The sequence below is a fragment of the Canis lupus genome, chromosome 1 (assembly GCF_048164855.1).
Source record: "Canis lupus baileyi chromosome 1, mCanLup2.hap1, whole genome shotgun sequence".
NCBI classification, from domain to species: domain Eukaryota; kingdom Metazoa; phylum Chordata; class Mammalia; order Carnivora; family Canidae; genus Canis; species Canis lupus.
The window spans coordinates 100,417,622-100,438,802 of NC_132838.1; the positions used below are offsets into that span (position 1 = coordinate 100,417,622).

The 21,181-nt window shown below is 52.9% G+C and overlaps 1 protein-coding gene across 9 annotated transcripts; it reads left to right on the plus strand.

Moving 5' to 3' along the window:
• Positions 1–7,847: 7,847 nt before the first annotated feature.
• MZF1 (myeloid zinc finger 1) lies at positions 7,848–17,459 on the plus strand. Of its 9 annotated transcripts, none has more exons than XM_072833627.1 (6): positions 7,848–7,992; positions 9,664–10,096; positions 10,526–10,709; positions 11,361–11,431; positions 11,546–11,666; positions 15,838–17,459. In XM_072833627.1, exons 2-6 carry the CDS (start codon positions 9,701–9,703, stop codon positions 17,289–17,291), a joined length of 2,226 nt encoding a protein of 741 aa, XP_072689728.1. In that variant the 5' UTR covers positions 7,848–7,992; positions 9,664–9,700; the 3' UTR covers positions 17,292–17,459. The 9 variants fall into 9 exon arrangements, with proteins under 9 accessions (XP_072689728.1, XP_072690218.1, XP_072688945.1 ...); XM_072834117.1 differs by lacking the exon at positions 7,848–7,992 and adding an exon at positions 8,025–8,243; XM_072832844.1 differs by lacking the exon at positions 7,848–7,992 and adding an exon at positions 8,232–8,371.
• The last annotated feature ends 3,722 nt before the right edge of the window (positions 17,460–21,181 follow it).

The window sequence follows — 21,181 nt, forward strand, 5'->3', positions numbered from 1 at the left end:
TAAGATACCATTTCCCCAGAAAGCCTATCTATTATGTCCTACCCTCTATCCCGGGCTAGGTGGGGGTCTCTCCTGAGTCACCTGTCATAGCCTTGTTGAGTTAGGGACAAACAGGGCTAGGTAGGGCGCCACGGAAGCACACACAAAATCCTAAAACTGCTGAGTTGTAAGGAAACCAGAGATTAAGGAACAAGCCAGACCACCCTGCCCTAAGGTGTGGGTGGGGAGGGTGTCTTGTAATAACAGCTACTTGTGACCAACAAAGAATAACCAGACCCCAAAGAAGTATGCCATTAAAGATGTTATCAATAGTCCTTACTCAATGTGATGTCAATAGATAATGTTAAAAGGGTTTAGGGAAAAAAAAAAAGGGGTTTAGGTTCCCAGATTAGGCTTCCAATAAAAGACCAACCCTACAAGCCCTCAGGGGCAACCCTGTTGGGACCCCTCTCACTCCTGAGAGCTTTCTCTGTTTCTTTACTTATAAACTTTTATCACTTTACTCACTCTCCTGTGTCCACGAGATTCATTCTTCGACTCCGTGAGACAAGAACCAAGCTCTCCCGTATCATTGTCACATAGAATGCAATAACTTCTGGACTGGCAGCTCCTGAAGTCAGTCTCACTCTGGTCTCCTCAACACCTGGCATATTACAAGTACTCACAAATTGTGCAATCAATTAATCCAGTCTGTCACCAGAATCCTAAGAAAAGCTTCCCTTCTCTTTGTCATCCCTCTTACCACTTTCCCCAGGAAAGCAAGCATGGGGCCTCATATGACCTTTCTCCCAATAAGGCTGGCCGTTCAAGTCTCTCCCTGGCCCCCAGCCCCTGTGATATGACAGCAAGCCCATCAATGCAGTGTTAGCTGACAGAAGTAGCAGGAATCCTTTCTCTCATCTTTATTACTTGGTGTGAGTGTGTGTATGTGCACTTGTATTTGAAAGGAGTTCAAAAGCCCAGACACCCCTGTCCCACCACCTATGGCTCATGCAGCTCATGTGTTTTGGTGACCCAGGTGGTATTTCTGCAGTCAGATGGACACCCCACAATGCCCGTTGTTACAGTTTGAGGGACAGAAAAACAAACTGGAATTAGGGGAGATAATAAAACTGTGTGTGTGTGGGTGTCCATCAGAATCAGAGCTTTGGATCTAACTCAGGGAGAGGCTGGGCTGTAACTAATGTACTAGGAGTTAACCCTGAGTTGATCACTGAGTTCTTAGGAGTGGATGGTATTTTTCAAAGAGCACCCGAATAGGGAGACCATCACAGTCACAAAAGCCTCAACCTCAGAGGATGGAAGGAAGCCAAGACAACTATACCACAGAAACTCAGGAAGAAAACATCTCCAAAGGAAGTGATCCCTGGTATCAAAATCCACAGTATCAAAGTGCTCAGGCACAGAGAAGGTACCAGAGACCCGGGTCAACAGAGGCCATGGAAGCCAGAAGACGTGAGGATGGCATGGAAAGTGAGAACGGACATGCCCAGAACAGGAAACCCTCATCTAAAGTTGGCAAGGAAGGGTCACAACGGTGCAGGGAGAGGTCAAGTTTGGAAAATGGAAGAGGCTGATCTTACTTCTGGCCTCTCACCACAAGGAAAGCTGCCCTGGCAGGCTATGCTGGGCAACTACCATACTACAGGATGTGTCCCTGTCATGGGAGGGCACTCCTGGGCCCTACAATTCATCTGCCAATCAGAGACCACCACCCTTCTGTTCCCCAAGCCTGGAGCTGTATGTCACTATACAGAGACCACAGATCATGAGATATGAGAACCATGTGGGAGAAGTAGCAGTATCTGACCTCCAGAAACAAAACATCACTAGACAGAGATCACATGAGGTCAAGTCCAAGCCCCAAATCATACAGGACAGCCAGAGGTCTGCCCTTCTGGACGTGTGCCCTTAACCACTTCTCTACCCTCTACGGGCCCTACTTGGGGCAAAGGCAGGTTTCCTGCCAACTCCCTTGCTGCCACTGCAGTGAGGCCTCCTGAGGATGCAGCTGCCCGAGCCTGTCGCCTCCCTTCCCAGTGCAGCTCCCAGAGGTGGGCAAGGGCACAGTGGACACCCCGAGAGACCCGCAGGCTGCGCTCCCGGTTTGGATCATTCTCCATGAGGACTCGTAAACCAGCAGCAAAGTGAGACAGGGCCTGGGCCAGGTGCTCGGGGCTCAGAGCACCCACACCAGCTTCCTCAGTCCTTGCACCCACCACAGCCTCTGTGAAATCTGGCTCTGGTTTTCTGGAAACTGAGCCTTTCCCTGCCTCCCAAGGCAACCCAGAGCCACTGATGTCCCCATCTTCTGTATCCTGGGGGATGCCGTGGCAGGGGGGCTCCCCATGGGCCTGCAGTAGGTTGGCAACATCAGCCTCAGCTGCATCTCCAAGGCCCACATGGCTAGCTAGTGCAACAATGCTGCGGCGGAGCTGAGGCACAGTGTCAGGCTCGGGTGTGCCAGCAGGGACACACTCGGGCCAGAGCTTTCTCCAGGCACTGTTCATGGTGACAGGCTGCAGCTCTGCCCAGGCTTCGGCTATATTGTCCACAGCGGTCACAACAGTATAGCTTCGCCAGAACTCCTGCACAGAGGGTCGGTCTTCACCAGCTGTCTCCTGGACTAGCTGGCTGAGCATGCGGCGCAGGTAATAGGCCTTGAATGTGGCAATGACACCCTGGTTCATGGGCTGGATCAGGGCCGATGTGTTCTTGGGCAGGAATTCAACTCTCACATGGGCTGAGAGGCCATCCAGGTGAGCAGGGTGGCAGGGCGCGCCATCCAGGAGCAACAGGGCACGGTGTGGGAGGCCGTGGCTGGCACAGTAGTTCTCTACAGCAGGGCAGAAGCAGCCAGTAAACCACTCCTGGAAGATGCTGGGTGTCAGCCAGTCATTGCGATTTGAGCGCCAGACCACAGGAAGGCTGGCCTTGGAGCAGCCCTTGAGAGCACGTGGGTTCTCTGAGGGGTACACCAGCAGAGGCTTCAGTTTGAAATCACCAGCTGCATTGCCACCAAGCAGCAGGGTCAGGTGGTCCTTAGAGGCCTTGAGGCCAGGCCCAGCTGCCCCTTCCAGTGCCAGCAGCATGCGCTCTGGGAGCCGCTTCCAGAACAGGCCCGTCTCGTCCACGTTGAAGACTTGGTGTGGTGAGTAGCAGCCTTCCTCCAGAATGGTGCGCAGCACTAGGGGGTAGTGGGCAGCAGCCTGGGTGTCAGCCACGGATGGCTCATCTGTCAAAAGCACATTGTGGCGAGCCTTGAATCGGGCAAACCAGCCATTACTGGCCCCAAAGGTCTCAGCCTGAGTGCCATTGCCCTGCTCATGCTGCAGCTGCACAAAGAGCCGTCGTGCCTTATCCTGAATGAGCAGTGTGCTGATGGGCAGGTTCTGCCGCTTTTGCTCCTCAATCCATAGGCTGAGCAAGCGTTCCATATGGCCCATCACCACACCCCGGCAGCGGGTCAGCTGTGTGGCACTGACAGGTGTGGCTGCCTGAGAATTGGCCCGGATCTTGTCCTTGTTGACACGGATCGAAGCGACGGTAGAGGTGGCCAGCCCCAGGGCTCGGGCAATCTGAGTTAGCTTCTCACCTTCCTCAAACCTCCGAAGCACCTCTAACTTTACATGCAGTGTGATGGACTTTCGGTCCCGCTTGGCACTGTGGCGGAGACCAATCCCACCAAGGGGTGCCTTCCCTGACACTTGCAGCCGGGGAGTTGTCTTCATTCCGCCTCCCTGAGCCACGTGCCTTGATGAGGTCTCTCCCCAGTGCCTGTCCAGTGTGTGCCCACAATGGCAGCCTCTTGGCCTCTCCTGCCACACCTGCCTCTACCTGTAGGACAAGGACACATGGGCATTAATGCGTGAGTACTTGGAAGTCCCAACTACTAGCTGGCCTTCCCATGCTCTGACAACAGAGTACTCCCCACTGCTGACCATTGCCTCAGAGGCATGCCCAGTCCCTTCTTTCCCGACTGCTAAAAACACTGCACACTCACTTCCAAGCATTCTTTATATCTAGAGGAGCATGTCACTTAGTTTTAACTTATGAGATCAAGAGAATCTGCTAGGAGATTCTGCTCTCTTCCCCTAGCAGACCTCTTGCAACCATGAGATAGTCTAGACACTGCGATGCAGGCCAACTGCTTCTGCTGGGCCAGTGGGGCTGCGGGTCTTCCTCATCTCCTGCCTTACAGTGCCTTTTTCCGGAGGTGGCACTAGGCATCCTAATCCCTATGAATAAGTTACCTTACATGGCAAAAAGGATATTGTGGGTGTGATTAAATTAATAATCTTGAGATGGGGAGATTATCTTGGTTTATTCAAATGGGTCCTAAATGTAATCAGAGGGGTTCTTGCAAGAGGAGGCAAAAGATTTCACTCAGAAGAAGGCAAGTGACCACTGAAGCCTAGAACCTCCAGAAAGAACTAGCCCTGCTGATACCTTGATTTTACCCATGGAGATCCATCTCAGATTTCTGACCTCCAAATCTCTAAGATAATACATATTTGTTGTTTTAAACCCCTCATTTTTTCAGTAATATGTTACACCAGTCATAAACTAAAGCAGAAGGAAGCCAACCTAATTCATGCCATCAATCATAGAGCACCTGGGAATAGAGGACAAAGGTGGTTCTCCACACAGTAGCCACAAAGATTCAGTAAGCACTATGATCCTACCCCTGCTCTGCTCAGAGACCTCCCAGCTGTAAGTAAAAGCCACAATCCTCACCAAGCACTTGGTGAAGCACCTCAAAGCCTCCTCCTTTACTTTGTTCACTCCTGCCCACATCCTTGGGGCCAACTAAGTGTGCTCCTGTTTCCTTCCGCCCAGGGCCCAGTTCTTCCCTGTTATCTGCATGGCCTGTTCCCTCTCCTACAGATCTCTGCTCAAAAGTAACCTAATCAAAGAGGCCTTCCCCATCGACATTTTTTTGGTGCATCTGTCACATGCTGCCTGAAGATAGTAGCTGTGTCTGCTGATCTTTCCCTTGTGTCCAGGCCCAGGAATAGTGTGTGCAGTAGTGGTTTGCTGAAGAAATTATTAAATAAAGTGCAGCGGTGGGAGGCAGGTTTTTCACCTTGTCCCTTTTGCATTTTGAACCATGAGAAAGTAGCACCTGATCAAAAAAAAATTTTTTTTGAAGGACTGCCTGTGAAAGCATGGACAAATGAGTGACAAGTCTGTTTTTGCGCCGACTATGGCACCTATAGGTATAGCATCAATACCTTCAATGATCCATGGGCTGCACATGCTTGAAACAAGGTAGTACAGGCCACAGGACCCTCGAGCCTGGGACGCAGAGATAGGTGGGTGGGCATGGGAAAGGCTCCTCTAGCTTGGAAGGAGTCTCGGGATTCTGAACCACTCACGCCCCATTGTTCTTTCTCCAACATCCATCCCTTCCTCTGCTCACCCAAAAATTTTAATTAATTCACCGATATGTTCATTCATTCATTCCCTCTTTCACTCTTGAGAGAAAGTCTCCAAGCCCCAAGCGGAGAGGCTCACTGCCCAAGGTCTGGATGGGAGACAGGGCTCGTCCCGGTGAGACTACAATTCCCCGACAGCCGCGGGGCCGCGGGAAGCTCCGATTGGCCCATCCGCGCCCATCCGGCTGAGCGCGCAGCGGCCTCTCTCCATTCCCATCCCGCCTTTCGGAACCAAGGGAAACGGCGTCCCAGCCCCCGCCACCGGAGACCGGACCCCCGCGCGGCCGACCGTCCTCACCTCCAGACCGCGACGCGGGCCAGCTGCTTCTGCTGGGCCGGTGGGGCTGTGGCTCTTCCCCATCTCCTGCCTTACAGTGCCTTTTTCTGGAGGCGGCTGAGCTCAGCCTCCATGTTATCCGCGGAGACGGCCGACTGACCGGGACTGGCGAGATTGGAGGAGTCGCGCCCCTGACGGCTCTGAGCCCTGCGCCCGGCGCTCCCAGGCCGGCCGGAAAATGTAGTTCGGCGACGGGGGCGCTGCGCGTAGAGTCCAGCCGGGGGCGCCGGAGGCTTTCTCTGCCCGAAGCTGCTTCATTTCTCTCGAATTTTTCCCGCCGCCTACTTTGTGTGACTTTCCATCATCCTCCCTATGTCCTTTCCTTCCCGGCTATGTCCGTTTTCTTTTTCTCTCGGTTTGTCTCCCATCCTGAAGAATTCATTCCGCTCATACTGTCAAATATTTTTTAAAAGTTAAAAATAAGCTCTATGATTGCGTGTCAAAAAGTTATTTACCTCATGGAGGGAACTAGCAGGATGACATAGGTGGTTCCAGAAAGATGAGAAAGAACAGAAAAGGTGAGAAAAAGGAGCACTGAAATAAAAGCCCAAAGTCGAATTAGTAGTGCCCCACAGGTGGGGGCCCGGGTGTCTCAGTTTCTGCTCGGTGTCCTAGAGGTGATATACAACTCTAACCACAAGCGTTTGCAGCCTGGATTCTGATCAAAAGGTACTTAAGAGGGAGGGCAGCCCCGGTGGCGCAGCGGTTTAGCGCCACCTGCAGCTCAGGGCGTGATCCTGAAGACCTGGGATCGAGTCCCACGTCAGGCTCTCTGCGTGGAGCCTGCTTCTCCCCCTGCCTCTCTCTCTCCCTGCATCTCTATGAATAAATAAATAAAAAAAATTTTTTTAAGGTACTTAAGAGAGAAAGTGTTACTTCGTTTTCGGGAATCAGAAGCTGGCTTGATAGACAATGCCAGGAAACGCAGAGAGGGCTCCCAATCATCTTTTTGTCCTATTGTCAAAATTTTTAAAAGACTTTATTATTTATTTATTCATGAGAGACACAGACTAAAAGAGAGAGGCAGAGACACGGGCAGAGGGAGAAGCAGCCTCCTCGCAGGGAGCTCGATGCGAGACTCAATCCCGCATTCCGGGATCAGACCTGAGCAGAAGACAGGCGCCCAACCGCTGAGCCACCCAGGCGTCCCCCGTCAAATTTTGGATAAGTTTTCCTAACAAGTCTACCTCCAACTGTCTCACTTCTTGCTGTCCCCCTTCTCTAGGTCTTTGAAAACTCTCCATCTTTGCTGTATTTCAAAGTTTTGTCCCTTTCTCTCCTCTTGTCTCTCTGTATGCCAGTATTCCTTGTCTATCTCTTGAATCTCGATATTTGCACTGTCTTTGTGAATCTATTCTCTCTCACCCTCTTTGTCTCTTTCATATCCATCCCTTCCTGATCTCCCTCCCTCTTTCTAACTTTTCTGACACTCCTGTCTAACCGGCCCTGACTCTCTGATCCTCTGGCTTCTTTTCACATTCTCTAGGTCTCTGAGAGTAGATATTCCTCTCTGTTGACTTTCTTTCTTACCAGTGTCTCAGTCTCTGTATCTGTTCAATTACTTTGTTTTTTTTTTTTTTTAAATCTTTTTTTTTTTTTTTTTTTTTTTTATGATAGTTACACACAGAGAGAGAGAGACAGAGACACAGGCAGAGAGAGAAGCAGGCTCCATGCACCAGGAGCCCGATGTGGGATTCGATCCCGGGTCTCCAGGATCACACCCTGGGCCAAAGGCAGGCGCCAAACCGCTGCGCCACCCAGGGATCCCTGTTCAATTACTTTGAACACTGCCTCTCCTCAGCTCTCTCTCTGCCCCCAGTGGGCCCTTGGCCTCTCCTTGCCCTGTCTTTGTGTCTGTCTCTCCTCACTGTCTTGCTCGGCTTCTCTGCCCCTGTCGGCTACCCAAGCCCTTACCCCACGACCCCCATCGCCTCTCAAACGCCCACCAGGTCCCGCAAGGTCGTGCTGAAGACCTACGGGTTGGCCCAACCGGTTACCATGGAGTCTCCCAGGCCCGCCTACCCGCTCACCAACACAAAGGAACGGCGTCGCGCGACGCAAGCGCGCACGGACGGCGCATCCGACTACACTTCCCAGAAAGCCCTGGGCCGAGCCTCTTTTCAATTTGAAGTCCGAGCGGGCGGTGGAGGCGGTGCCCCACCTTTTCTGCAGGTGGTTTCCATGGAGATGTGATCTGACGGCGTCGTAGCGAGAGCGGTAATTGGTGCAGAACCCTGCTAATCTCTGGAAGGCCCGTAAAGAATTGAGGAAAACGTGGTGGGGGGCATGCGCGGTTGGGAAGACGGTGCTGCTGTCCGCTGTCCCCAAAGAAGGTTGCGCACGTCGACGGGGCATGGACGCCTGGATCTGAGGCGGGGAGCGCGGGAAGAGGCGGACGGTCGTCTGATCTGATCTTTGCAACAACGCTACCCCGGGGAACAGGGGAGAGGGTGGAAAAGGAGGCGAGGGTAGGGGAAGGGCAAGGTGGCACTCGGGCTGATGCGTGGAGCATTCTGGGAGACATAGTCCGGCCGGGGAGGGGGAAGTCGGCGAGTGCGCATGCTTAGGAGCGCGGAGCGGCCGGCTGAGCGTGGAGGTGAGGGCGGAGGCCTCCCGACGGGGAAGGCTTGGGCAGGGACCCGGTTGGTGGCTGCGGATTGTTGGCTGCGGACTCTTGGATTCCAGCTATCCAGCGGGATCTGGAGCGCGGAGTAGGGGCCTAGGCACTCATTCTCAGCGAGCCGGGCGCTGTCGCGCGACGCTCTTCACTCACTGCATTACCACAGCTACAAGGACTGGGAGCCCCGCCCCCTGGTTGCCATGGCGGCACTTGACCTGCCTGGGGAGGTAGGGATGGGATGCTCTCTAAAGTGGAAGTTGCCCTCCAAGATTTCTGGTAACTGTAGTTCAGAAAGCTTCGCAGTGGCTAGCTGGCTTAAAAACGGTCCAACTTTCTCCCAAGGTTGCAGGTCGGAAGTTTGACTCACGGGATCCAGAGGCCCTGGAAATCGAATCTACTCACTTAATAAACTCAGATTCCTTCACAAAACCCGCACATTACTCCCAGCTGCGAAAGGTGCAGCAATGGCGGGGAAGGGGAGGGGCATCCCCACTTACCGGGGATGGTAAAGATGGGGAAACTGAGGTTCACAGAAATCTGCCAAGGTTACATAGCTAATAGGCAAGATCAGATTTTCCCACCTTGCTTGCAGGCACCTGGTCCAGTTGTTTTGGGACCTTTTTGGGTCCGTAAGCTCCCATCACCACCTAAACCCGCCTAAATCGGGAAGCTAAAGAGATGGTGGGGCATTACCTTGTGTGATAAGTTGGGCCGGTTCAGAGGTTGAGGCTGAATGGGGGTGAGGGGAAGCTGCCTTGCCCAGTTGATCTTGCCCATCTCTGGGGGTGGGGAACAGATAGAGGCTGCCCTATGGGACTGAGCGCAGAAGGGAATGGTCTGAGAGACTAGATGGGAGAGTGGGTGGTGCAATGATGGGCTGGTATTGGGTGGGCATGGGAAGTCCTGGGGGGTGGGTGGTAGTGGCACTTACATTGCAGATGTCATTTACTTGGCAGGGGGAGAGCCACAAGGCAGGGATGAGGTGGTGTGTGTTGAAGGGCAGGATTTAGGGAAGAAGGAGTGCTTACTGTGCCTAAGAAGCACCCTATATATGGAGAAAAGGAATGCCAGAGACTGTGTAAGTCTCAGCTAGAGACCAGAGACACAGATGTCTAGCATGTGACCACCTCTCTGTGCCTCAGTTTTCTCATCTGCCTTCCACTCGGTGCAGGTCTGAAGATGGAACAACGAAGCATACAGTAGATGCTTAATAAGCATTTGCTGCCACAGTTTCTCCCTGCAGTAGCCTCATCATATTCCTCTCCTAGGGGAAGATATCCTCGGAACCCCAGCCCAGTCTTTCCAATGAGACCCGCAGCACTAGGCTCCCCAGGTCACACATCACTGGAAGATGAGGGACCTGTCATGGTGAAGCTGGAGGACTCTGAGGAGGAGGGTGAGGCCACCCGGTGGGATCCTGGCCCAGAGGCTGCGCGCCAGCGTTTTCGACACTTCCACTATGAGGAGGCAGTGGGTCCCCAAGAGGCCCTGGCCCAGCTCCGGGAGCTATGCTGCCAGTGGCTGCGACCAGAGGTGCACTCCAAGGAGCAGATGCTGGAGCTCCTGGTACTGGAACAGTTCCTGTGTGCACTGCCCCCTGAGATCCAAGCTTGCGTGGAGGGACAGCAGCCAGGCAGCCCTGAGGAGGCCGCTGCCCTGGTTGAGGGGCTGCGCCGGGAGCCAGGAGGCCCCCGGAGATGGGTGAGTCAGTGGTCCTGAGCCAGGGCCCAGGCTGGAACCGCATCCAGCTCTGCCTCATCCTGGGGAGTGCCATGCTCAGCCAGACACCTGTTCCTTGTGGTTTGGAAGTGGCTCCCTTGGAGTAGACCTTGTGTGAGAGTAGACAAGGTTCCACAGCCAGCCTCTCAGGCCCATCCCTATATCAGCTGGAGTCATGGACATGGAAGGGATGCAGGGTGGGGAGCAAGGGAGACCAATAGGCATTCATGGGTGTAAGCAGCAGGAGAGCAAACTGCACGTGGTCCCTTCACTCCTCAGTGCTGAGGGGATGTGGGTCCTTGAGAATCTAGTGGGTCAGGTCCTGTGATGGGGTAGATGCCCATGAACCTCCTGCTTGTGCCCAGCCCGACTCTCTGCATGGGCCCCTGATGGTGGGGGACACCTCCCCAGGTCACAGTCCAAGTGCAGGGTCAGGAGGTGCTATCAGAGAAGATGGAGCCCTCCAACTTCCAGCCCCTCCTTCAAACCAAGCCTCAGACTCCAGAATGTGGCCCTAGGACACCATCTGAAGTCAGACAAGAGTCACCACTTGGCCTTCGGGTGAAAGAGGAGCCCACGGTTACAGAGAACCGAGGTAAGGGTGGGAAAGGCATGCATGATCCAAAGCCTGATTGAGTAGACCAGAGTTGCCTGGTGTCAATAGCCTAAAGGTCACCTGGGTAGAACTGTTCTTATGCAGTGGTGTCCCCTACATCCTGCCTAGCCAGTGGCCATCTGCTCATCACATGCCAAGTGTGACTGTCACAGCTATGGTTCTGTGTTCTCCCCTGACATGTTGGGGTTTTGGCTTGGGAGGGCATGTGGGGTTTACTCTCCAAGGAGCTCCATCGGGAGATAATAGCTGGTCTCTGGGGAGCAGGCAGCAGGCTTGAATATGGGTGGGTATGGCTGAAGGAGGACCTCAGGGTGTTGGGAGGTATGCCCCTCCCTATTTTACTCCTTCCAGGCAGATGCTAGAGCTGGCCACCCACACTCTCCATCATTCCTTTGTGGACCCTAGTGCAGTGCTTCTCTCCACTCTCACTGGCCATCCTGCTCAGGGCTCATTCAGGGGTGCAGGGCACAGACCTGAGCCTGTCTCATCCTGTACAGCTTTTCCTATGGCCTTCCAGGGGGTTCTGCCTTACTCCAACCTCAAGGTGGATTCCAGCATCTGGCATACCACTGAGGAGGGCACTGGGGTGGGGACACCCTTGGGCCACCTGACCCCAACCTTCCTCTACAGAGCTTCTGGATTCTGGGCCTCTAGCCACTCCCCAGGAAGCCACTTCTACTCTCCTGCCTAAAGAGGCCCAGGTGAGTCCCATACAGGCCATGCTCCTCTCTCTGGGGAGCCTCAGTGGGTGGGGGTCAGGTAGGTCCCTCCCTAAGCCTGGCTGGGCAGACGAGCAGTGACCACTGTGGTTTCAGGGCTGTGAGATAGTGCTGGACCAGGCCTCTCCCCACAGCGAGACTGGGCTTGAGGGGCCTTCATGGAGGGTGCATCCTGGGGCCCTGTGGCAGGAGGAAGCTGGGGGCATCTTCCCTCCAGGTGAGTGAGACCGGGCATGGTGGGCCTGGGCCCTCTGCATGGGCAGCACCACATCTACCTATCCCACTCCTGGCCCTGCTCATGTGGCCCTCTTACTCCAGTATCTCTAGGCTCCTCCATTCTATGGACTGTTCCTTCTCTGCTCTCCACTGGCATGGAGTAGGCTGCTGGGGTTTCCATTAAGCCCTCTGCTGACTTCAGGTTCCTTCCAGCTGCTGCTCCTCACCACAGTAAAACCTCTAGAGAGCAGAGCCTGTTTTTACCATATCCCCAACTTCTCCCAGCCCTGGCATCCTGGATGGCCCATAGATTCTAGGTTTGCATTCCTACTGATTGAGTAGCAGGGGAGGGAGGGTCTGGATCTGGCAAAGACAGCAGGTTAGTGGACAGTGGGTGGGCATGGATCAAGCAGGACAGCAGGCCCCTCAGCTGTACTGCTCTCAGTCTGCCATCAGCCAGTTTCCCTGCCTCTTCTTCCTTGTTTCTTAGACCCCTCCTCTTTCTTGGTTTACTCTCTTATTCTGGCGGACCTTCCTGCAAACTCTGGTATGGGAGATAAAAAGTTTTGAGATGCTACATCTCTAAAACACACTTACTTAACATTCTATATTAGGTTAGTTGGGCTGCATGAAGAATTTTTATTAATTAAATTTCAAAGCTTTTTCATCATCATTGTTGATAAGCCCTTTCAGTTTGAAAATTCCTTTCTCTCAATTATGGGAAACGCTTGAATTGTTTCTCTGATTTCCTTTCCCTCTATTGTTCCTTGTTTCTGGAATGTGTATCACTTCACTGTTGGCTATATTGCTTCCTTGGTATGGTGTCTCACCCTCCACCCAGCCTTTTGCCAGGATGGAAGAAGAGATCCAGGCATCAGAGCTATAGCAGTGCCCACTATTTGCTTAGAATTCTGTGCTGACAGAGCCCAGGGCTGTTCCATGCAATAGTCCTGCCCACCTTCTGCTTCTGAACAGTCTCCTCAACATGCTTGGTGCCCCTGTCCCATCACCTCCATGGCCAGAGCTACCTGGTACTTCTAACTCCCAAAATTTTCAAGTCGTCTTTAAGGTCAAACTGATTTTTTTCCCTCCTTTTCCTCACTGCTGGCTTGGTATTCACCTTCTACAATCTGCTACAAGGTTACTATTTACCCTTCAGCTTTCCAGAATAGAAGATGTCAGGAGTTTGTTTCCTTTCCTCTTCTTTAATCTTTGTGGATATTATGCCTTAAGAAACAGAAAGCTTTGTTGTGGTTTTTACTGTTGTCTCAGGATGGAACAAACATAGATACCCAGAATTCCTTATTCACTATGTTTTGTCAATAAGGATTCTCATCATTCGTTTTTCATCATGTCCTTGTTTTGTGGATGCTGATCCATCCTTCGAGGATTTGGACATATTTCAGTGCCCTTTCCAGGCTGGTTAGCTAGTTTGGTTTCTTCAGGTGTGAATTCTCTTTTTTATTTTTATTTTTTTTTTAATTTTTATTTATTTATGATAGTCACCCAGAGAGAGAGAGAGAAAGGCAGAGACATAGGCAGAGGGAGAAGCAGGCTCCATGCAGCGAGCCTGACGTGGGATTCGACCTGACGTGGGATTCGTCTCCAGGATCGTGCCCTGGGCCAAAGGCAGGCGCCAAACCGCTGCGCCACCCAGGGATCCCAGGTGTGAATTCTCCAACCATTGACAGTCTGCCCTTCATAGCTATAGAAGCTTCTTATTTGTCTCTACCCTAAGTATCATGGTAGGTGAGTCTGCCACAGGATCCATCATAACCCTGAAATGGAAAGATCATCTGGGCCCCAGGACGTTGAGTGAAGATACTTCTGGAACCCAGCCAAAGCAAGCAGCTTATTCTTGGCCAGCTGTGTGGATCAACTGTACTAACCTAGCCCATATCCTCAAACTCCAGCTTCATGATAGAGCCTGGCTTTAATCCCTAGGTCTAATGACCCAGGAGCTTTACAGCTCACTGCACAGGCTCAGGATTCCTTTATTTATTTATTTATTTTTTAATGACACAGAGTCAGAGACACAGGCAGAGGAAGAAGCAGGCTCCATGCAGGGAGCCTGATGTGGGACTCGATCCTGGTACTCCAGGATCACACCCTGAGCCAAAGGCAGATGCTCAACCGCTGAGCCACCGAGGCATCCCCAGGCTGAGGATTCCTAAACCTCACCAACTGTCCTTTCTTCCTTTGAAGTAGCCCAAAATATTTTAAAATTTTTTCTCAGGTTCTGTTGTCATTTCTGGACATTGGAGTTGAAAGAATAGGATCTAGCATATCCCCCATCTGCTGTTTTAGTCTTCAGCTGGCTGGCCAGGCTTAGCCTTGTGCTTTGTGGCTGACCACTGCCTCCAGATTGGACCTGCTTCTCTCAATTCACAACCCCACAGTCTTTCAGTTTTCTCCATCCACACCAGTGGCACCACCTCAGACTCCATGGTGGGTTCCTTCTCAGTCTCTCCATTGACAACTGCAGCTCCCAGCTTCAAACACTGATTCCCTTCAGTTACCTTGGTCTCTCCATCAGGACCCCTGCCTGCTCTCCTTGCCCCTCAACTGACCATCTCTGCAGCCATTGTTTTCATCATGTTATTTTGCATAGCTAATGATATGATAGAAAATTCAAAAGGCACAAGGGAGTACACAGTAGAATGCCCCTCCCTGTCCTGCCTGTGTTACACAGTCTTGTTTCTCAGTAGCCAACATTATCATCTTGGGTGTTCTTCCAAAAAGATTTTGTTCATAAAAGAGCAGACACAAATTCAAGTTCATATTTCTTCCCTTTAAAACACATGTGAAGGCCTAATCACCAGGTTTCACACCTGACATTTTTTGTGCATCTTCCCACTTCACACAGCAGCAAGTACACTTGTCTCTGAACAGCTGCATGGATCCCAACTGTGGCTCACTGTGGAGATACCTGTTTGTCCTTCAGGCTCCTACTGATATTCCTTTGGAGGAATTTTTCAGTGACGAACTGAAAAACCTCATGTATAGGTCATTTTGGACAGTGGGGAACACAACTGTTGAGGTGCATAAAAGTGAAATTGCTGATCAAAGTATGAGAAGTTTGCCATTTTAATGTAGTTTTGCCCTACTGGCTTCCCATTTAATCTTCACCAGCAAGGCATGCAAACACTTGGGTCCCTCCAAGGAGGGTGTGAAAATGATAGCTGAGTACAGCTCTAACTGGCAGTTTCTTACTAGGAATGAACTCAGCATATTTTATGGAATATAGCATTAGTTACATTTCCTTTCCTATTCACATCATTTGCCTGTTTTTCAGGTCACTGGTCTTCTAAGTTCTTTACTTAGAAGCTTAATTAACCCTTTGCTTCTGGAAAATCTGTCATTCGTTTTTTGGTTCTGAGGTTGTCTTTGCTGTGCACAAATGATTTCCTTTGATGCAGTATAATTTAGGACTTTTCTTTGACATATTACAGACTTTTCTGTCACCGACTGAAGCCCTTGCTATTCTCTTAAGTCTCCTTAACTTCCTTCAGCCTTCCTCTTTCTCTAGCCCCTGCTTCTCAGTTGCATTTGCTCACACCTCCTTCCTCACACAGGATCTAATGCTGGAGTGTTCCAGTGTGGCTAGGACCTGCTCCCTTCCATAGACACCCACTCTTACTTGATCACACACAGGGCCAGGGCTCTGTGTGCCATGCATATACCACAGCACCCATGTTCACATTTCTCTGAAGACTGAGCTTCAGCTCCTGCACCCTATAGCCTGTATGCAGTTTCTGTCCCTCAAATGCCCCATGGACATCTCAAGCAAGGCACATCAGACCAAAGTCCTGCCGCCTACCCTCCTCCCATCCCACCACTCTCAGACCTACTCACACTTCTGTGTATTTGGAAACCATCATCACTAGTGCAGGGCCTCTTGCCCCATATTTGCCCTACAGCACTTCCAGAAAGGCGATTTTTGCAAACTTAAGCCAGGCCTAGAAAGCTTGTCCCAATCTTCTGAATCTTCCCCTTCATGCTAGGTTCTGTCCCATTGTTTCCACCTTAGGGAGGCCTGCACAGATAGAACCCTTGCGCCTGTCACCTCTGGCTCATTGGCTAGTTTCAGGTCCTTCTAGTTCAATCTTTCCCATGGGCCAGAGTGGGTCCAGGCACAGTTCCCTTGGTATGGATCCCTTTGTGCAATGCAGGGTTTGCGCTCCACATGGACAGTGTCTCTGCTGGCCCAGGCACTGTGAGCCCCCACCTCCACATTCCCTGGGACCTCAGCATGGCTGGCCTCACTGACCAACTGCAGTCACCTTCCTGTGAAAGTGGCTTCTCACATGCAGTGGTGCTCCCCAATGGCCCTGGAGGTGAGCAGAAGCCCATGAACGAGGATCCGGGCCAGCTCCTGGGCCCCATACTGGCCAATGCCCGCTGGCGTGTGCCCAGAGGCCGGGGTCGAGGCCAAGACCTAGGCCGCCCCAGCACAGGCCCCGGGGCAGGACGAGGTGGCCGCTGCGACGTTTGCGGGAAGGTGTTCAGCCAACGCAGCAACCTACTGAGGCACCAGAAAATACACACAGGAGAGCGGCCATTCGTGTGTAGCGAGTGCGGTCGAAGCTTCAGCCGAAGCTCACACCTTCTGCGCCATCAACTCACACACACTGAGGAGCGGCCATTTGTGTGCAGCGACTGTGGCCAGGGCTTTGTGCGCAGCGCGCGCCTGGAGGAGCACCGGCGAGTGCACACAGGTGAACAGCCCTTCCACTGTGCTGAGTGCGGCCAGAGCTTTCGGCAGCGCTCCAACCTGTTGCAGCACCAGCGCATCCATGGGGACCCCCCGGGACCGGGCTCTGTGACCACCACGCCCCCTACACCTCCCGGGGCACCGGAGCCCCCAGGCCCCTTCCCCTGCAGTGAGTGCCAGGAGAGTTTCACGCGGCGTGCCGTGCTCCTAGAACACCAGGCAGTGCACACGGGTGACAAATCCTTTGGCTGCGTGGAGTGTGGTGAGCGCTTCGGCCGCCGCTCTGTGCTGCTGCAGCACCGTCGAGTACACAGTGGTGAGCGACCTTTTGCCTGTGCCGAATGCGGCCAGAGCTTCCGGCAGCGCTCCAACCTCACACAGCACCGGCGTATCCACACAGGTGAGCGGCCCTTCGCCTGCACAGAGTGCGGCAAGGCCTTCCGCCAGCGGCCCACACTCACGCAGCACCTGCGCGTGCACACAGGCGAGAAGCCCTTTGCCTGCCCCGAGTGTGGCCAGCGCTTTAGCCAGCGTCTGAAGCTCACGCGCCACCAGCGGACGCACACCGGGGAGAAACCATACCACTGCAGTGAGTGTGGCCTGGGCTTCACACAAGTCTCAAGGCTCACTGAACACCAGCGTATCCACACAGGTGAGCGGCCCTTTGCTTGCCCTGATTGTGGCCAGAGCTTCCGGCAGCATGCTAATCTCACACAACACCGGCGCATCCACACTGGCGAACGGCCCTATGCGTGCCCGGAGTGCGGCAAGGCATTTCGCCAGCGGCCCACACTCACGCAGCACCTGCGCACCCACCGGCGTGAGAAGCCTTTTGCTTGCCAGGACTGTGGCCGCCGCTTCCACCAGAGTACTAAGCTCATCCAGCACCAGCGCATCCATAGTGCAGAGTAAGCAGCATTCACTGTATTTGGCTTTTGGCCTTTTGTTGGGGGAGGGCAGTGTATGCACACAGAAAACTTACCTCACAGGGTTGTTGTGAGGCCTGTGATCAAATTTAGGTACAGGCAGGCCCACCCAGGACCTAGCCTCTAGTAGGTGCTCAATAAATAGTAGACGGAACTTGGGTCTGGGGATCACCCATTCAGTGCCTCCCTACCTGCGTGGGTCAGTCTGCCCACCCCACCCATCCAGCACTTCCCCAACCAGGCAGTCTCTGTGAGAGCCATGGACTCCTAACAGCACCTCCCGACATCTGTGGGTGCCACCTTGTATCATGGCTCCTGTGCTATTTGTCCATGATGCCTTCAGCCCACACAACCATGGGGCCAAGAACTGGCCCAGTTTTCCCCAGCCAGCCAAGATCATCAAGTGCAGTATAAAAAGCAAACTGGCCAGAGCTGGGGATATGTTTTTTAAAACTTTAAACTTAGGAAGCCATTTCTTAGGCATAAAACTAGGTTTTATATGGAGATCGAGATTCTTTCATGCATGTTAACTACCAGCAAGTGCTAAGGTTAGGTCCCCCTTAGGATAGAACCCTGACCAGTCCAGAAATCAATGACCACTGGAGGCCCCAGGCCAGTTCCCTAGCCCTCTAGTGATCATTCACATTCCATGGAGCAGTTGCTGACAAGCCTGGCCAGCTGCACAATCCCCAAGGGTTCCCCCATACTGGGTGGTCTCTATGAGGAATGCATTCACTGGCAAGTCACAGGAAACACAGCTGGCAGCAGCTTCCATGAAAGTATACCTGCCAGTGTAGATTCAATGTCCAGACTGGGATGGCATCTCTGGAACCCTCTAGACTTTTCCTGTGCCATTGACTCTTGGCCCTAGTTATCTTCCCCTTCCATCCCATTGTCCAGGCCCTTGGCCTAGTGCCCCCTACACCTCCAACTAGTGGGTACACTGGCTGCCGAAAGCGGGATGAAAAGCAGTGCCAAAGAAAAGACCTTCATGCATCACGATTTGGCTTGGGACCTAAACGCCACTCTGGACAGGTGTTAGCCTGCCCTTGGCCTAAGGGGTTCTAAGAACAATCCTTTGAGCCTCATGTGTCCAAGCTTTTTCCAGGGATATGGCTGGACTTTGCTACAAGACTGAGATCCTGAAATCAGAGAAAGAAGACAAGCCAGCCTTGGCCAGAGATGGCCATCAGCCAATGGCCATCCCAGAGATGTGTTCCCTGCTTCCTTCCCTCCCCTACTCCACCCATCTTTCCACCTCCCCCCTGGCCTAACCCAGCCAGGACCAGGGACACTCTGGCATCTACCACATCTGGCAAAGAACAGCTCCCCATGTGACACAGTCGGAGTTGGGGGGTTGTCCCCTGGGCCCTATGCCAACACTTCCTGTCCTCTCCAACCACAAAGGGAACTCTGAGGACTCTGATCTGGGATATACTAATTAGAGGGGAGGAACACAGTCACTGGGTCCCTAGGTGGAGGCTAGGAGTCAGATTAAGAAGGGCACACAAACAGTGAAGTAGCTAGTATTACGAGGTTAAGGAGTATTCCCAGAACTTTATAAATCCTGTAACATGGATTCTTTTCAATACCTGTGTGAATTTTATACTCAGAAACCAAACAAGAAAGTTCACTTTCATGTTTTTGATCATCATGATGTTTGAAAAACATGGAGAGAAATCTGCACACATATGACTAAGAACTTGAAATTATACACAGGAAAAATTAGAACACACATGAAAGGCTTAGAGACATGAGGCCAAGGCCCCATGTCCAAAGTCCTAAGAAGTCCACAGACCCACCTGCTAAACCAGTCTTCTAAGAAAGAAACATGAAGAGTGATGTGAGAGCCTCCTACAAAAGGCCATTTCTACAATTGGCTAGGGACATACCTGCAAGCCAAGCTTGGGGGTTATGAACTCAAGTACTACCATAGTATCAGCAGGGCTGAGGGCTTGGAGAGAATAACCATTTGGCCTCACTCAGAGCCACTGGGGGAAGCCAGGAGAGGAACCCCTAAGGTACTGGTCATCTGGGAAAGCTACAACAGTGCCCAGCTAACCTGTCCCTGGATCATGAGCCCATACTGTTTGCTCCAAGCACAGCCTCCCTGTGCCACATCCACCCAGTTATTCTAACCCCAAGCTTCCCAAATCTGTCCAATTCCCTTCATCCCCCAGCACTGCTTTGATCCCAGCCACCCATCTCCAGCCTGGAGGCCCATAGCACTCAGCGTCCCTTCCCACTCCTGGTCCCTCCTTTCCAAGAGAGTCCCTAGCTTCCCAGTCACAGGTCCCAAGTGCACTTACACCCTCACTCTTCACCTGTGATATGCTGCCCAATCCCTCCAGGTGCCAGCCCCAGCTTCCTTTAGGACCTCTGATAAGCTGAGCCCTATGCTGCCTACCAAGAGGATGCAGGCCCAAGGGGTACAGGCACCATTGCCACCCAAACTACCTGTGCCCCTCTGCCATGAGAGTAACAAAACACAGGTGTGCCACTTCCAGCCCACCCCTCTGCCTCAACTCAGCCATTCCCTCCTCCCTGGACCATGGGAAAGCCTTGAGTTCCTAGACCACACGAGTCTAGCTCTGGCTAGTGCACCATCAACTCTTCAGGGAACCAAAACCCCATCATCTGATGGGCCTCAGAAATTGGCCCGAGGTAAATGACACATAGTTTAGACTGACCAACAGGCAACACCCCCAAGACTTTGGCCGGAAACAGAATATGGTCATCAACCCTAATTTGGCAGTGGCCCAATAGATATAACATAGATAGGAAAAGCAGAGTGGCTGAGAAGAACAGAGAGGAAGGGATAAAGGAAGAGGAAGACTGAATCTGGAAGGACCATCTGAGTCCCATGACCAGCCATGTCTGAACCGAAAGAACACTGAGATGGCTGCAATGTCAACCCCAAACTTGAGCTGTTTGATGCTTCTGAGTCCCAGTTCTCATCCTGGGACCTCTCTAGCACTTAACTCTCAAAGGAGTCAAGAAAGGATGCTGGAAATGCAAGGCTAGAATAACAGGACAACCAGAAGAATGAAAGGAGTGTGGGAGATGGTGGCATTGTGAATGGAAGGGCCTAAAGAGGTAGCAGTTGCAGAGACACGGCTGCGATCAGTCCGTGGAGCCCAGGGACCTCAGTGGTACCCGAAGACCCACAGGGTAGGGCCTCTAAGGAGGCTAGGGCCAGCCCAAGATACGAAAAGGTGGAGGTGACTTCCTGAAGCGAGGATACGTGTCGAGATGGACGCCAGGTCGGGTCTGAGGAGGCGCAGGGCATGGAACGGCCACTCCCCCGAGGGGAGGACTGCGAGCCTGGGCAGAGGTCGACGGCTGAGAGGACCCCGTGAGCACCCCTGCCCAGCCCCAGCGCTGGCTCAACCGGACCGCCAAAACTACTTGTTCCACAACGCTCCAGGTGATGACGGCAGGTGGCCTCAGAGACAGACGGGGACGTACAGCGGGAGCCGCACTGGGTCGCAGAGGTGCTGAGAGACTGAGCACCGGCCGCACCCACCCACTGAGCGCGGTGCCGCGCTGCACACCCGCCCGACCGTTTCCATGGCGACAGCCGGACGTCATAGAACCGCCCCACGCCGCGTCCTCCCGCCCTCCGAGGCACGCTGAGCTGTGTGCGATCGTTGTGGAGGCTGGCCACACAGCGGAAGATCGCAAAGCGTGTCCGCTGGGTCTCGGGACCTGCTCCGAGAGGGTCCCCGCCCCACGTCCCATCTAGTGTCCACCCATGTAATCTCCCAAAGTGCTTACCACTAGCACAATACGCGTTTTATTTACTAGTTTACCTCATCCAGAATCTCCGCGAGCCAGTTGCTTTTGCGATGGGACATCGAGGTTGCTCGACCCCGC

Excerpts from the sequence above, each read along its gene's own strand:
- MZF1 (XM_072830335.1), top strand. The coding sequence starts at position 9,599 with ATGCTTAATAAGCATTTGCTGCCACAGTTTCTCCCTGCAGTAGCCTCA. Across the intron at positions 11,432-11,545 it reads TCCTGCCTAAAGAGGCCCAG|GGCTGTGAGATAGTGCTGGA; the intron begins GTGAGTCCCATA and ends CTGTGGTTTCAG. Across the intron at positions 11,667-15,837 it reads TGGGGGCATCTTCCCTCCAG|GGTTTGCGCTCCACATGGAC; the intron begins GTGAGTGAGACC and ends TGTGCAATGCAG.